Consider the following 15,557-nt stretch of genomic DNA (forward strand, 5'->3'; position numbering starts at 1 on the left):
AAATTACAATGTTAAATCTCATGTAAATGTTAAAAGGTACAGTGGGTATTTCCCACACATGATTAGTATTTCTAGGCAGAGTCTGCTTCCAACCTGTGTGGTGCCCTTGATTTGACACTCTGCTGTCTACATCCAGAAATTTGAACAAGAGCCTTTCATTTGCATTTTGCACTGGGCCTCAGTGAGGACACACCCAGTCCTGGAACTAGGTGCAGGTCATAGGAGACCCTGCCCTCAGGACGTTCCCAAACTAGTACAGGCCGGTGGGGAGGCAGCTCATATAAATCCAGTGCACTAAATGCTTCTGCTGCAAAATAATTAAACTCACAGGAGGAGTCTTCAACCCTGGCTAGGATTAGTGAAGATTAGCCTGTGATAGGGCGGGAGTATGGAGGTTGATAGAAGGGGAAGAGTAGAAAGGAAGGGGTTTCTATGGAGAAGATGGTGCTGTAGTTTGAATCCAGGATGTCCCCCAAAAAGCCCATGGTTGAAGGTGTAGTCACCAGCCTGTGGGGCTCCTGGGAGGTGCAGCCTAGCAAGGAGGAAGTTGGGTCATTGGTGGTGTGTCTTCGAAGGGAATATTTAGGACTCTAGTCCCTTGTTTTTGCTTCCTGGCCACAATGAAGTGATCTCCTTTGCTCCATTGCTTACTGCTGCCACAAGCCCCAAAGCAATAGAAACAGGCAATCACACACTGAAACTTCTGAAACCATAAGCCAAAATAAACTTTTCCTACTTTTATGTTGATTACCTCAAGTATTTTGTCACAGTAATGGAAATCTCATGTGACAAAACATGAAATAGTCAGGAAACTACAAATAATTCTGTAAGTCTGGAGTGAAGAATTGCCATTGAAAAATAGCAAAGTGGGGTGAGGAGAATAGATTAAATCAGAAACTACCTTATTAGCTTTTCTAAAGGAGCTTAAATCTTTATCCTAAAGGCAATGGAAAGCTATCAAAGCTGATCATCAGAGACAGGTTTTCGAACTACATATCAGACCACATATTTAGGCTCATTGAAATCAGTGGTGGACATTTATGTTAGTTTTTCTTTGTTGTAGCCAAAACATCTGACCAGAATGACAGAGTAGGCAATTGTCTTTTGGTTCAGTTTCAGAGTCTCAGTCTATGGTTGGCCAACTTCAGTATTCTGGACCTGAGATGAGGTAGAGCATCATGGCAGAAGGATATGGTGGAACAAAGATGCACAGTCTGTGTTAGCAGAAAGCAAAAAGAGAGATTTAGGAGCCAGGGGCAACATGTACTATGAGGCCACTCCCCCAGTGACCTACTTCTCCCACACAGTATTGTAGTCCTTTCAAATTATTATTCTGTCAAATGAACTAATCCACTGATCAGAATTATAATCTAATCATTTCACCTTTGAATATTCTTACATTACCTAACAAATGAGCTTTTGGGGACACACCATTTCAATGGCAAAAAACCACAAGAAAATATGCTCAATATCATTAGTCAAAGAACTGTAAATCAAAAAATTACAAAAACCAAAAACAAAACACCATGAGAGACCACTTCACACCTATTAGTAAGGTCATAATTTTTAAATAAACAAAAAAATGGAAAATAAAGTGTTGGTGAGGATATGCAGAGAAATTGGAATCTTATACACTGCTGCTAAGAATGTTACATGGTTCAGCCAATGCAATTGTGTTTGAGGAACCAATGTGTGCTTCTTCAAAAAGTTAAATAGAACTACCACGTGACCAACAATTCCATTCCTAGGTATGTATATATGCAGAATGATGGAAAACTGGTATCCAAGCAAATTCACATGAATGCATTTTCATAGCAGCACTGTTTTAAAATAACCAAATAACTCTGTCGTTTTGTGTCTCCAGTGCTTAATGCAGTGCTTGGCACATACCTAGTGAATGGTGAATGCCTAAGGAAGGTAAAATTAATATGTGTGTTAATGACACCATCCAGCGGAGTCAATTTGGCGCAGGGGACAAAAGAGTAGCGAGGCTCTTGAATTCGGAACGGTTTATTGATGAATCAGGAAACTCGGGAACCTGGAACCTCCAACCTCTTAAAAAAAAAAAAAACAAACAAACAAAAAAACCCTCCGGCGCTGGAGGAGAGCCGGCTTATATCCCCTCCAGGAGGCGAAGGGTAGGGCTGATGCCAATTATGCAAAGATTAGGCGAGAGCTAGCTGCCCAATCATGGTAAAGGTCAAAATGAGCAGGCATGAGCAGGAGCACCTGTGCACACGTTGTGTGCGTGGACTTAATTGGATACGACCAATGATAAATCACGTGGGTGTACTTATGCCAATCAACCTCCTCACCGCCGATGTGATCAAAGCAACCTCTGGCTGGTTGCCAAGCGCCATCCCAGCGCCATCCGCATGGCATAGTCCCCAACATGTTAAAAATTTTTTTTTTTTTTTTTTTAAGTTCAGGTGCCAGGAATACTGGAATAGTAGTAATGGTATCGACATGGCTCCCAGGTCATGAAAAGTGGCAACAGAGCCATGGAGTGGTGGAGCAGAGGAGTTTCAGCCTGGGTGGGTCAGCAAGCTTGGCCTGTAGCACTGTGGAGCCCACCATATAGTTTGGGCAAGCTAGCACCCAAGCAGGCCAACTCCAGGTAAGTTAGCCCCAGGTGAATAGGCACCCAGGCCTGATAATCTGTTATCCTTTAACTGCCAGGTCTAGGTACTGTATGGACACCAACTGCAAAAGCCTGCTCCCATAGCACTGCAGCCCATCCATAACTTCAACCTCCTGTATCCTGTCCTACCATGAAAAATAGAATCAGGGCAGACCTGAATGTAAGTTGGAACTCAAGAATTGATCAATAGCATTCCTAGGTTTCCAAACTCTAATTAGTCTAAGTTTGAACCAAAAGCAGTGAACCAAGTCCTATATAAACCCTTAGAACAGCACACTCAGTCAGAGAAAACCTGTTATCATGTTCCCTCTTGCAGTGAAAGAGTAATCCTGTTCTTCAATAAGTTTTACCTTTATACTCTCCCCTCCTGGTCTGTGAATTTCATTCGTTGAAGTCATAAGACAAGAACCCAGAAAGAGGAAGAAATGGAAGGTGAGCTTCTGTGGTCTATTGCAATACCAGTAGGCATGGCCCACCATTAAAAGCTAAAACACTTCTCAGCTGCAGAAGCCTGCAGCTTGTGCAGATATCACCTGCCAACAGAATCAAGTTTCATCTCAAAATTCTGGTTTCAGTATTCAGCAGCATTTATTATTATTGAGGCAATCCGGTTAAGGCAAGTGGGTGACAAGATGTGAGGTACCAGAAAAGCATAGCATAATGAGTATGCATAGCATGTGGAATAAGTAACAAAGATGCTTCGAGTGTCTAGGAAACTTTGCAAGATATCCTGTGGCATCTGTACTGCCTGCATCCTAAATACAACAGGGAATCAGGACAGCCTATTTTCCATGATCCTGGCTCAATAGCAGTTGTTCAGAAGGTTTAGAACCCTGCCCTCATCTTTGAACTTGGTGTTCACCTATAGGCCCATGCTCATGAAACTACAGAGGGAATCTGGGGACACTGAAAGAGGGAAACTCTCCATGTACAGGAAGTACATCGTTAGGGAGATGAGAACCTGCCACAGAACAGAATGGTGTTGGTTTTGTTATGCCTGATGAAGAAAAGGAACGGGTGGTCAGCACAGAACCTTGGTGAACAGACAGCACAACATCCCAAAAGATATACGCCCGAGGCCGCCACAGCCTCAGTGCCTTCTTCATTCACCTCCACGACACTCTTGTGCACGACCTTGGACAGACACAGGTTTGTCTCAGTTGACATTGCAGAAAAGTCAGCCTGGCCCTGTTGAAAGACATCAACCATTCCCAAACGCTGAAGCACAGACTCCATGTCATAATTCTCCTGCAGTTTAAATCTTGGAAGAGAGACTTCCACTTTAATATTCTTCATAAAGTCTGGCTTGGTCCAGGCTACAAGTTTCTCAAAAGTAAGGTTATTTTCCACCTGAAAGACCAGAATCACAAGTTCACATTTAGACTTCAGTCATATAAACAGGTATGCAGACATTTCCATGAAAATTCTATGTTGACTTGTCCACCCAAGACAGGCAGCTCCTACAAATGCCAGGAAGCTTGTGAGGGCTCTGACTTGTCCACCACCCCACGTGCTGTCCCATATGTGACTTCCCTGAAGGAAGACTGTGGCTTTCCTCTCTTTATCCAACCACTAACAAAATATCTTCAACTCTGACACATGTCCATGCCCAGTAGATGGTGCTTTGCTAGTGGTATTTGTTGGTTTGAATGAGGCTTAGTTTTGAAGACAATGAACCATTGCTCCTAAGAAAAAAAGACTGGAAAAGGAAGGGCTCTGCAGAAAAGGGATATCTGCCTAAGGTGGGATTTGGCACTGTGTGTGGAATCTGATCATCACAGTTAGAGAGTTGGACAGAGGGAGAGCCCATGGGGCTGCTCTGCTGACAGAGGTCCCTTAGGTCATCACATTCCACTTTCACCATTGAGAAGATGGGTGACTCTCTGGCTGTGATCTGTAGGGATCATACCACATGGAAGCAAGGACAGGGATGGTCCATTTGGGCTGTCTCTGTTCTGCCAACTGAGCACTGGACCTCATACCTCCCTAACAGCCACCATTCTCCCCTCCATGCTTTGTTAGGTCAAAATGTAGGATTTTCTCAACTTCTGGTCGAGGTTCTTAGAATTCAAATATAATGCTGACAGTGATGGTGACGATGGGTCCCATCTGTAGAGAGTTTACTCTTTGTCAGGCGACATGCTATGCGTGTTACAGAAGTTGCCCCCATTGTGTCCTCATAATACCACCATCAGGTGCACATCATCATTACCCCATTCTAGGGATGAAAAAAACTGAGGCTGAGATGGGTTATGTCATTGGCAGGGTCTCACATAGAGTAAGGGAGAAATCAGTCTTGAATGAAGCGTGCTCTGCATGCTGAGTTGATATGTATCACCCGCTTGAAGGGTAAATGCAAGTGTCAGAAACAGTGATGGAGCTCCCGTGAAAAAGGATAAATGGATTAACCTCATTCTTCCCTTAGAAATTCTGAGTGCAAAGGTCTGCAACCCCTCCAGACTCACCAAGCTGAGGTCCACACCATCATCCGGGAGCAGAATGACCATGCTCAGCTCCTTGCCAGCGTAGGGCAGCTCCAACACCCGTGTCTGGGCCTTGCTGATGTAGGCGAAGTTAAACTTGGCTTCCTGATGCATCATCTGCACTGGCCTTTCCTCCTCCTGGGAGGGATGAATAGATGAGTGCAGAATTTAGCACAGAATTTTAAACAGTACAAAAAGGGGCAAGGAAGCTGTCAAATGAGTGGTGGTTCAGCACTGCTAAAAATTAATAGTTATCTAAAATATGTCTTATAAAGAAGGGGAGGAGTTAATGCATACAAGCTTCCTTATTGTATTTAATTGCATTTTAAGGGATTAGAGAATTTGGCCAACTATTCTAATTTCTGGTTTAATTGAAGATATACCTCACAGTTGAATAAGGCTTTTGCCACTCATTTTTAATACTACAAAGCAACATATGCTGAATTAATAATGATGTCATTATTAATAATTCAAACGAAAGCCTATTTTAATTTTTAAAAATTGATTAAAAGGTTGACTTGCGGCTCAGGGATATAGGGTACCTAAGGCCCTGGGATCGAAAAAGCATAAAACAACAACAACAACAAAAAAAAAACCTTAAAGAAATGTGTAATCACATTCCCTGTTCTACCCTGTCTTGTGTTTGACATTTGTATATATGTGTGTAAATATCACCTATTTTTTGTTTACTTTCAAAGCACCTGGGTTTACAGAAAACTTTAGTTTCCAGAATTAGATTATAGCAATACATGTATAAAAGTTATCAGAAGTAGTAAGACCAACAAAGGATGCAAACCATTACACACAGCAAGAATTATTTATTCATATAATCTTAATGAGTTTAAAATTAATCAAGAGAGATGCTAAGTTTGAAATTATATTTAGCCATTTATACCTTATGAAGTAAACCTAATGTATTCAATTTCTACATCAGACTAGCATGATATTTAAAAAATTCTCCCCACCTGGTTTATTTTAAAAGGCATTTCACGCGTGCATATTTTATCAAACTGTTCTTCCCACATTCCTTTGAAGTAGATAGCATTGACAAGAATCAGCCTGGACTGCTGATCGATTGAATTAATTGGCAGCAACTCTTCAATTTTTCCTTTCAAGACAAGGAGAGATTCTATCAGTTGCTTTTTATGAACCTGTGGTGAATAAGCATGACATTATGTCCTGGAGATCCTGTCTGGTTTCAAATGTGGTGAGTTTGGGTGGTTAGGTACAAAAGTTAAAAATCCCAGCTATAAGAGGTATTCAAGACGACAGATACTGGAAGAGCCACCAAGTGAAGATGGTAAAAGTCACTAAAGGAAAGCAGGTTGGGACAAAGTAGAAAATTGACAAAAGGTTGGACAAGAAGACAAGCACCAAAGGAGAGAGGGACTGGGTAGGAGTTGAAGTTACCTACTATGGGAAAGAGCGCTGTCAAGTCTAAGGCTCTGTGGTCAGGCCCAGTTCTAACATTGTACAGTTACCTGGCCACATTCCAGAGGCAACCAGAATGAATGGCTCCACACCAGGGGCACAGGAGGAGTTTCTGGAAACTACTGGAAGAGATATTACTGTTGCATCCTCCTGGCACCTGGTATCCCTGGAACAGATAATGATTTGGATAGTGGAAAGTACTTCCTCCTTACACTGGCTTCAAAGGGTACCTTTCCAAGGAACTAAGAGCACCCCTGCTAATTTGCTGCCTCAAGTGCACAAGCACTAAAGATTCCAAGAAGAAATAGGGGAAAGGACTACCTCCATTTTTTATGGTCTCATTTGTTAGCAGAAATAGGGATGTTCCTAGTGGTGCATAAGCATCTGTATGGTTAAAATATCATCATTGATCTTGGGGATGAATGTTAGAACATTTCACACTCTGAAATAGAAATAAATAAGTTTTAAACCCCAGGGAGGGTGATTTCAGTCTGTGGAACTGATCAGCCCTGAAAGAGGCTCTGTAGTTGAGTAATCAAGTCTAGACTTCTCAAGTCTAATGAGGGTGCTTAAGTGAGAGATAGGAAAGTGGCGTAGAAGTCACCTGTTACCTGTTAATGTAGACATGGCAGGGAGGAAGTCCAAACTGACCCCAGGAAGAGGAGGGTCAAGGGCAGGACTTGGAGAAGATCTGGTCATTGATCTTCTCCTAGAGATGACAGTCACCTGCCATGTGAATAATACAGGCAAGTGACAGTATGTTCTAAGGTAAAGTATTAAATGGGAAATTTGGCCTATGAGTTTCTTTAGACACTTGTATCAGCCAGCCTGGTCCTAGGAGAACAGACACCATTAATCTCTGATTTGGAAAACCTGAGCATTGATCACATCTTGAAACCATTAAGTTTCAAGCACACCACGAGGCTCAGCCAGGCAAACTTGCTCTGACCTTCTGCAACAACAGTGACATTAGCACTGAGGAGGAGGGGGACCAGAGGGGAGGGGAGGATGGATATGGGGTGGAAGGAGACTGGAATGACTCTGACCTTTTGTCTCTTTTGAGACCCAAGTGTTTATATGCTTCCTGGACTCCTCTGCAGCTTTGGAAAAGGACAGTAGCTCCAGTTCCGCATGGTAGAACTGAAGACAGGACTCCTTAAATGTCTTTGGAGAAAAAAGGGTTCAGTGAGGCCATGTTGCTAAATAAAATGTCCGTGAGCTTCCAGACACTCTGCATGCTAGCTAGATGCTTTTTTGATTAAAGAGAACACAATATCTCATAAACATGATCAAATCTTAAGCTACTAGTTAACAAAATACCTGAGTTTGTAAGGAGGTATGTCCTACTTCCTGAATAACCAGAGGTGAATGAATGAAATGACATGAAGTTTTAGATACAGTCTACTTTGAAATAATACAAGGTATGGTCATAAAATTGGGGTCTTTATAAAAACGGTTTGCCATATGTTTCTCAAGTTCTCTAGGGTTCTGTTCAATTATTTGCTTGTTTTTGTTGTACTGGGGCTTGAGCCCAGAGCCTTCAGCACATTAGGCAGATGCTGTACAACTGAGCTACATCCCAAGGCATTTTTAAATTTTGTTTCTGAGACAAGGGTGTCACTAGGTTGCCCAAGCTGGCCTCTAACTCTCCATCCTCCTGCCTCAGCCTCCCAAGTGTGCCATCATGCCTGGCCTTTAGGGTCTTTCTTCCATAGTGGATATCACTAAGTAGTTTAAATAGGACATTTATTGTTCTACTGATTCCACTTACTGACAGAAAATCACAAGTCTTCTCTCCAAAGAGCCTGTTGGCTGTTCTAAGCAAGTACTGTGAGTCAGGCTTGTTCACTTGGGTGAGAAGCATCTGGAAGCCCTTATGGATGTCCTCCTCTGTGTTTAAAGACATGGCCTGTGAAGGAAAGCAATAAAACTCTCTCAGTTTTGATCTTGGTCTCAACAAGAATTTGCAAGCAGTTTTTTTCTCAAATAGTCCATAAAATTATCCTTTGAGAGGAAGTTGTTTCTAATTGAGAAGTGACACTGGTGGGGTGGGTGGAGAGAGGGGCCAGGAAACTGGCGAGTGAAAGACATGGCTCTTGCACCTGCACCGAGCTCTCTGCATAGTTTATAGAGGCATGAGAGAAAAAAGTGAAAGGGGCAAGAGAGGTTCAGAAAAGGGACTGTGGAGTCCTGCATCCCATGGCCAGCATAACTGGGTCAGAGATAGAGGAAAACTTGCCTCTATAGTTTATCCTACAAAAAGATGCAGTTAAAAAAAAAAAAAGATGCAGTTAAAAACACTAAAAATCCAAGAAAAAAATGGAGAGGAATGCAATCATAATGATAATCTTCAAAAGGAAATGAAAGTGTAAAAATAAGCAGTGTGATTCAAAAGAATAAAACAGAGTTCTTACAAAAGCATCCTATAGAGATAATATATATATTATACTTCATATTTCAAAAAATGTGTCATATAAAAAGTTTTAATTGACTCTGAAATACAGAACATACACGGTTTATATTCAACGACCTCAGTGTAGGAAACTAAATATCAATAACCTGCATATAATACACCAACATTATGAAAATGAACCTACTAAGTAACTATTGCAAACACTTTCTAAATAAATGATTGTTAAGATTTTAAATACTTTTCTAAATATACAACAGATAATTTAGAAAATAATCGAAATAAAAGTTATGTTACCAGACCAAACCAGACCTTTGACCAAAGGTAAGTAAAAACAGCATTGTTTTTTAATTTCCAAGGAAATAATGAAATCCTGAAAGTTCCAACTCATGATGTTAGAAAAGGTACAGAAAAATTCCTAAGAAATTAGTGAAAAACATGAAATGGTCAATGAAGTGGTTCTTTCAAAGAAAGTACACGTGTCCTCACAAAACAGACATCAGCAATTATAAGAAATATTTTTGAAGTATCCAGGAGGAAAGTTATAGATGAAAAAGAGATTATACATAAATGAATACAGATAAATTGTTAAAATAAGAAAACTAAATTATTTTCATCAAAGTGTAAATTATGAATTCCCAAATGAAGAGAGATATAGACATGGAGAAAGGTTGCTCAATGGATACTGAGTTACAGAGCAGCAAGAGGTTCTGGTGGCTGCTGCATGGTAGGTGTGACTACAGAGAATGGTAATGTAGAGTACAAAGATATGGTATGCTTTCACCACAAAGAAATGATAAAAGAGGTGATAGATATGCTTACCTGCCTTGAACATTACATAATGTACACATGAATTAAAACATCACATAGTTACTCCAGAACATGTATAATTTTTATGTTTCTGTATATCAGTTAAATAGTTATTTTAATTTTAAAAAGTCCCCCCAAAAGAATCCAAATATACAAATAAGAAACAATAAGAAGTAAGATTTTTGAAAGGTATAGATGCTCTTGGAGGGAATTTGTTTCTAATATTCTGCTGCATCTATTTCCTGCCACTCTGACACTTGACACAGTCTGTTGGAATAGAGGACTCAACACTTGACATGGTTCTATTGATTGTCCTCCCTCTTGGGGGCCATAGGCATGGCATGTCTCCATGTGTAGTTGCTTTTTAATATTAATAATCTATATTATTAGAAACTTATTGGTACAGCCACATCAATGTTCATAGCTGCTCAGTTCACAATAGCCAGATTGTGGAACCAACCTAGATATCTTTCAATTGATGAATGGATAAAGAAACTGTGGTATATATATATACAATGGAATATTACTCAGCCATAAAGAATGATAAAATTATGGCATTTGCAGGCAAATGGATGAAATTGGAGAATATCATGCTAAGTGAGATAAGCCAATCTCAAAAAACCAAAGGACGAATGATATCACTAATAAGTGGATGATGACACATAATGGGGAATGGGAGGGGTTAGTGTTAGGGTTAGAGTTAGAGTTAGGGAGGGGGGCAAGAATGGAGGAAGGAAGGACTGTATAGAGGGAAAAGAGGGGTGGGAGGGGTGGGAAGGAAGGGAAAAAAATAACAGAATGAATCAAACAACATTACCCTATGTAAATTTATGATTACACAAATGGTATGCCTTTATGCCATGTACAAACAGAGAAACAACATGTATCCCATTTGTTTACAATTAAAAAAAAAAAGAAACATTTTGGAAAAACATTGGGAAGGTTTTACTGTATTGGGACACAAAATAGTGCACAATAAAAATTTAGCAATAATATATAGATAAAATATATGAAAATAAACAATTGTGGCTGTGCTTGAGTTTAAAGGAGACTGTGATTGCGTTAGTATAATAATAGATGGATAAAGAGGCATTCCTCTGAACGTGGATGTGGTGTTTAGCCTTTGTTGCTTTCCTAGTTTTAATACTTGATTCTAGAGATACTTTACATAATAAAAACATTTAGGTTAGTCATAAACATAATTTGTGCCTTTCCTATGTTTAGTCTAATTCTTTGAGAATCAGAATAAGATTGTAGTCTGCCATTATATGAAATTAGAATAGACTAAATATTAACTATAATTTGATTTCTTTGCCCTTTAATAATAGTAAAAACTTTTCACTGTTAAACACTGGAGTTCATGGCGGGGGTGGTTTCTCAGAAAATCTAGTGATGTGTTTGTTCTGAAGGTTGAAGGCTGGCAGATCATGGTGCCCTCATCTTAGCTGGGAGACAAGTTTGTTTCAGTTTAACTGGGAGACAAGGTTGTTTTAATCTAGTTGGGAAATAAGGTTGTTTTGTTCTGGGCTGACATACAGAGAGAAAGTGTACTTTGAAAAGAAGCATGGATTGTACTTTTGAAGGTTTTTCTTGTTTTAAACTAGCCATAAAATGATATAATCATTACTATAGAAAAAATATCTATAAAAAGGCTGGCAGAAAAAATAAAGACAGATTCAGCCTCAGAACACTTGGTGTCTCTGTGTGCTGTTTCTCCACCATGCTGATGCCTCCCATCCACCTAGGACCCCCAAATGCTGCTAGGGCTGGACCCCAGCAGCTATATTTCTCATGCAATATACACTCTCCTATAACAAGGAAAACTATAAAAATCAACTAAATTCATTTCATCAGGTTTATAGATTATTGAGAAGAAAATATGTCAAAAATAGAAAAAATGCCACTGAAATATAGGCTAAAAAATTGTTAGTATGATAAATTTTATATGTGTATTTTACCACAGTTGGAAAGTGAAAGCTAACAGCAATTTGACCTGAGACTGTGATATCACATTATAGTAATAGCTAACTAATGTTGAGCATTTGCTTTCAATGAATTAACACACTGAATCCTCCTATTAATTAAAAAAAAACTTTTATGAAAATAAAAACAGAGTTGATCATCAGAGTGTAAAATTTAAATCCAAAACGTGGACTTGAGACTGGAAGAAAATGCCTCCCATTCTCAGATTGCTGTCTCTGCAGAGTGAGTTGACAGGGATTTTTTTTCTTTTTTTACAACTTTCCTTTTCAAAGATTGTTATAATGGTCTCTTACTACTTATAACATGAAGGAAAACAAATAACCTTCAAGAATATTTCTGCGGCCTTAGAGTTTCCCTCCTGGTTATAAGCAGCAATGTGTCATGAGCATGTGGCTATTATCCAGGTGAACCCTGGAGGCATGTGGATCTTCCATGTCACATCTGGTAAACTCACAGACATAGTTGCCTTTTGGAAACATACACTACATCATCCTTTTCTATAGTCACCCTCCTGTGCAGCTGCCACCAGAACTTCCTGCTCCTATCAAACTGATATGTAATGCCCATTGACCAACCTTTCCCTCAGCTTCTTATTTCTTGACTTTGAACTGGTAATTCACAATTTACACTTTGTTGGAAAGGGTTTCTCAGTGAGCCTAAAACCTAGAAAGAGATTCCAAGACTTAGGCAGAAAGAACTTCCCCTCTATGCATAAACCTTCGCTCCTTCATCAGAGGTGGGAAATTATTAAAATGAGCAGTCATTACTGAAAAGGGTCCCCCAGGAAACAGAAAGTCACACTGAAACATCAGGTCCTACTACTCCCATCATAAAGGTGTGAGCAGGCGGTAGTGCTCAACAATGCCACAAGCTTTTAGCCTTTTTCTCAGGCACCCTACATTGCCCACCCCCAAAACCTTCAGAGGCAGGGACTGATTCTTAATCATTTCCAGATGTTCACTGAATGTTTGTGCAAGTGTGTAACCATCCTTTGCATATTTGCATATTTTTGCTTATCCCCCCACTCAGCAAGACAGGCTGGTAGAAAAAAACCTCAAAACTTATCAACATTGCTCACCAATGAAAAATTACAGTGACAGAACTTTACTCCAAAATAAGACATAGATATTAGCAAAACAAGACCTCAGCCATGCTAGCCACATGCTTTACCACTCAGTACACACAGACTTCTCATCATTTCCTAAACAAACAACTAGGCAAAATTTTGAGAGTCTTCTCTAGATTATTAATTGGGGAAACAATCCAAGCATGCTCACACAAAATAAAAATCTCACTGGAGGAGACTCCTTGACTTCCCCCTTTCTTCCTCCTTCATCCTCTTCCCTGAAATGGTCCACACACACACCTCCTTCCTTAACAGTTCTGGAAAAACTCAAGGAGGGGACAGGAGGCAAGACTTATAGACCAGTCCCTCCTCCTGGGTGACAGGAAAGCTTACCTGAGCCATCTGGACCTTGGTGTTCCCCTTTGTCCCCAGGAGAACCATGGCCAGGGCAGAGGAGATGCTCAGGGGAGAAAAAAACACATTATGTGAAGGTTTGTCTTGACATAGCATCTTCAAAACCTGGCAGGCGAAGGTGCCATTTGCTTCAGAAAGAGAATCCATGATGCAGGGTCTGGGGGCCAAGAAGAAAGAAAACAGTGAAATGGGCTGAGAACACTGTGTTGTCTCTGCTTTGCTTTCATTTTTCTTGAGAACTCGGAACCTTATTAGTGCCAGCAACAGCCAGGGGAGTAGATAGTGCGTGTGAGGGAGGGACTGGTGCCTGTAGGACAGCACACGGGCAGGGCAAGGAAGAGCAGAAAAGCACGCAGAGAAGAACAGAAGGTGGCAGGTCAGAGCAAGAGCAGGGAGGGGGTAGGTGAAGCCAGAGGAGGTGCAATGTAAACACCAGTGGGCACCTCTGGACAATGAGACCCCCTCACCAGTGGCTGACCTTAGACCCTGGGAAACCTCCCTGACTCCTTCCATTTCTCCCAGGTCCCCCTAAACCTATTGTCCAAGCCTGCCTTCAGCCCCCTCCCAAATCTTCCTACCCCTCTCCATACTCCATTCCCTGTGACCTGTGCCTATTTCAACCACTTGGCTCCTCTCCAGAGCCTCTGACCTCCCTGTCCCTGTGTCCCCATTACAATCAGTCCCTGCTCAGTAAAATGCAATCTAGGGGGCTGGGGAGCCTCAGAACGTGGGCTCCCCACATCAGCACTCCAGATGGACAGACACACAGCATCTTGAGAGAGAAGTGCTCTCTTGATCTTATGACCCCTCTCTGAAAACCCCCATGGCCCTGGGGAAAAGCTCAAAACTGCCTTTCGTAAATGGCTTCCCATCTGCCTGGCCCCATCCCCTGCTGTAGCCTCCCCCTCTCACAGCCTCCACCTCTACCCACCCTAATATCTCCCATCACCTCTGAGCCTTTCAAACATTGTTATCCAAATTAAAAGGCTCCCTACTCCATCCCTGTCACCAGCCTCAAATCACTCACTTCCCTCCTCAGTCACCACCAGGAGGCCCCTGATGTCCTATTCTGGAGCCCCCTCCTCCCCCCACCCTTACTCATCACTCCTTCTTGTAATTCCCTGTCTCATCTATTATTGGACCCACTAGACTGGTTGCTCTCTGCAGGAAAGGTGCCTGGCAACCCGATTCACCTGGGACCATGCTCAGGAAAAAGCAAGAGCTCCTTCAATTAGGGGCAAATTAAGGGAAAATCTCAGATGAATAAAGGTGCTCTGATTTTGAACTGGAGACAGAAAGAGGTAAGGCAGAAGTCATGCTGTGACTCTCTGAGCAGAGAGGAGAGATGAGCAAATAGGGCCAGTAGGTGGTTGTGATTTTGGAGTATAAACTCCCACCAGTGTGAGGGCCAGGGCCAACCAGGGGGCAGACCAGAGGCTGGGAGAGAAGTCTCGGGGCTGCATAGCATCCTTGTCTTGTTGGAATCATGCTGTCCTTCTCTGAGACCAGCCCAAGCCAGGTCCAACTGTGCCACTGACAGCTGTGACCACTGAAGAAGCTATTTCTGTAAACTCAGGATGGCACCCTTTCTGGGGTTCTCCTGTTCACCCTGCTCACTTTCCCCATTCTAGGATCCCACCTCCCAGCACGTGTCAAAAACTTGCCTCTCCTGGATCCTGGCCACACCCTGCCCTGCCCAGCCAAGCTCTCACCTGCCACCTTCTGCAACACCACCTCTTCTAGTTGCAGTGCCTGGTCAGGATAAGGACCTCCGTCCGAATCACAGGAGCAGGATCCTGAAGCTGTGCCTCTGGCAGCTGCACTCTGGGGACTCAGCGCTTGCAGTGACCTTTTAACAGCCCTGTTTGGCTGCGGGAATTTCTGTCTTGCAACCCGCAGCACACTGCCCCAGGGAAGGCGAAAGGGTGACGTGGGTCACAGCCCGGATAGGGTCTCCTCCCTACCCAGGAATGGGTCACTATCACCTTCTGTTACCTACTGGTATGCTCTGGAACCCCACGCCAGAGGCCTGCTGAGGGCTATTGTTGCGCACTGCCTGCTCTGTAGAAACTGAAACCGAAAAGTACTCTTAAACTGATAACCAACTCTGGCAGGAAGCAGTTTCCGCTGGGAGAAACAGGATGGGGGCTGGGGAAGGACACAGAACCTGCACCTCTGGGCTTTCCTGCTTCCAGAAAGCAAAGGCAGAATGACAGACTGGGATTTTAGGGGAGGAAAGTCCTGTAAGTCTGTATTCTGAGCCTCCTGCCTTACACAAAGGAGGGATTCCATGAGATGGAATGTGTGTGTTCCCCTTAC

General features: G+C 42.1%; 1 protein-coding gene across 1 annotated transcript; it reads right to left on the reverse strand.

Annotated features, from left to right (window-relative positions):
* Nucleotides 1-3,207: 3,207 nt before the first annotated feature.
* LOC124989710 (serpin B9-like) lies at nt 3,208-15,303 on the reverse strand. Its single transcript, XM_047559686.1, has 7 exons — nt 14,951-15,303; nt 13,218-13,395; nt 8,327-8,464; nt 7,602-7,719; nt 6,090-6,232; nt 5,107-5,262; nt 3,208-3,991 (listed from the first exon to the last, which is right to left on the reverse strand). The coding sequence occupies exons 2-7, from the start codon at nt 13,383-13,385 to the stop codon at nt 3,587-3,589; spliced, it is 1,128 nt and encodes a 375-aa protein (XP_047415642.1). The 5' UTR covers nt 13,386-13,395; nt 14,951-15,303; the 3' UTR covers nt 3,208-3,586.
* Nucleotides 15,304-15,557: the final 254 nt, after the last annotated feature.

Source organism: Sciurus carolinensis, chromosome 7 (assembly GCF_902686445.1).
Source record: "Sciurus carolinensis chromosome 7, mSciCar1.2, whole genome shotgun sequence".
Taxonomy (NCBI): Eukaryota; Metazoa; Chordata; class Mammalia; order Rodentia; family Sciuridae; genus Sciurus; species Sciurus carolinensis.

What these genes read in the sequence shown, in the direction of transcription:
- LOC124989710 (XM_047559686.1), bottom strand. Translation starts at nt 13,385, where the DNA reads ATGGATTCTCTTTCTGAAGCAAATGGCACCTTCGCCTGCCAGGTTTTG. An exon ending in GGTCTCAAAAGAGACAAAAG is followed by an intron (nt 6,233 to 7,601) that starts GTCAGAGTCATT and finishes TTGTCTTGAAAG; the next exon opens with GAAAAATTGAAGAGTTGCTG. An exon ending in TGCCTTTTAAAATAAACCAG is followed by an intron (nt 5,263 to 6,089) that starts GTGGGGAGAATT and finishes CATCCCTCCCAG; the next exon opens with GAGGAGGAAAGGCCAGTGCA.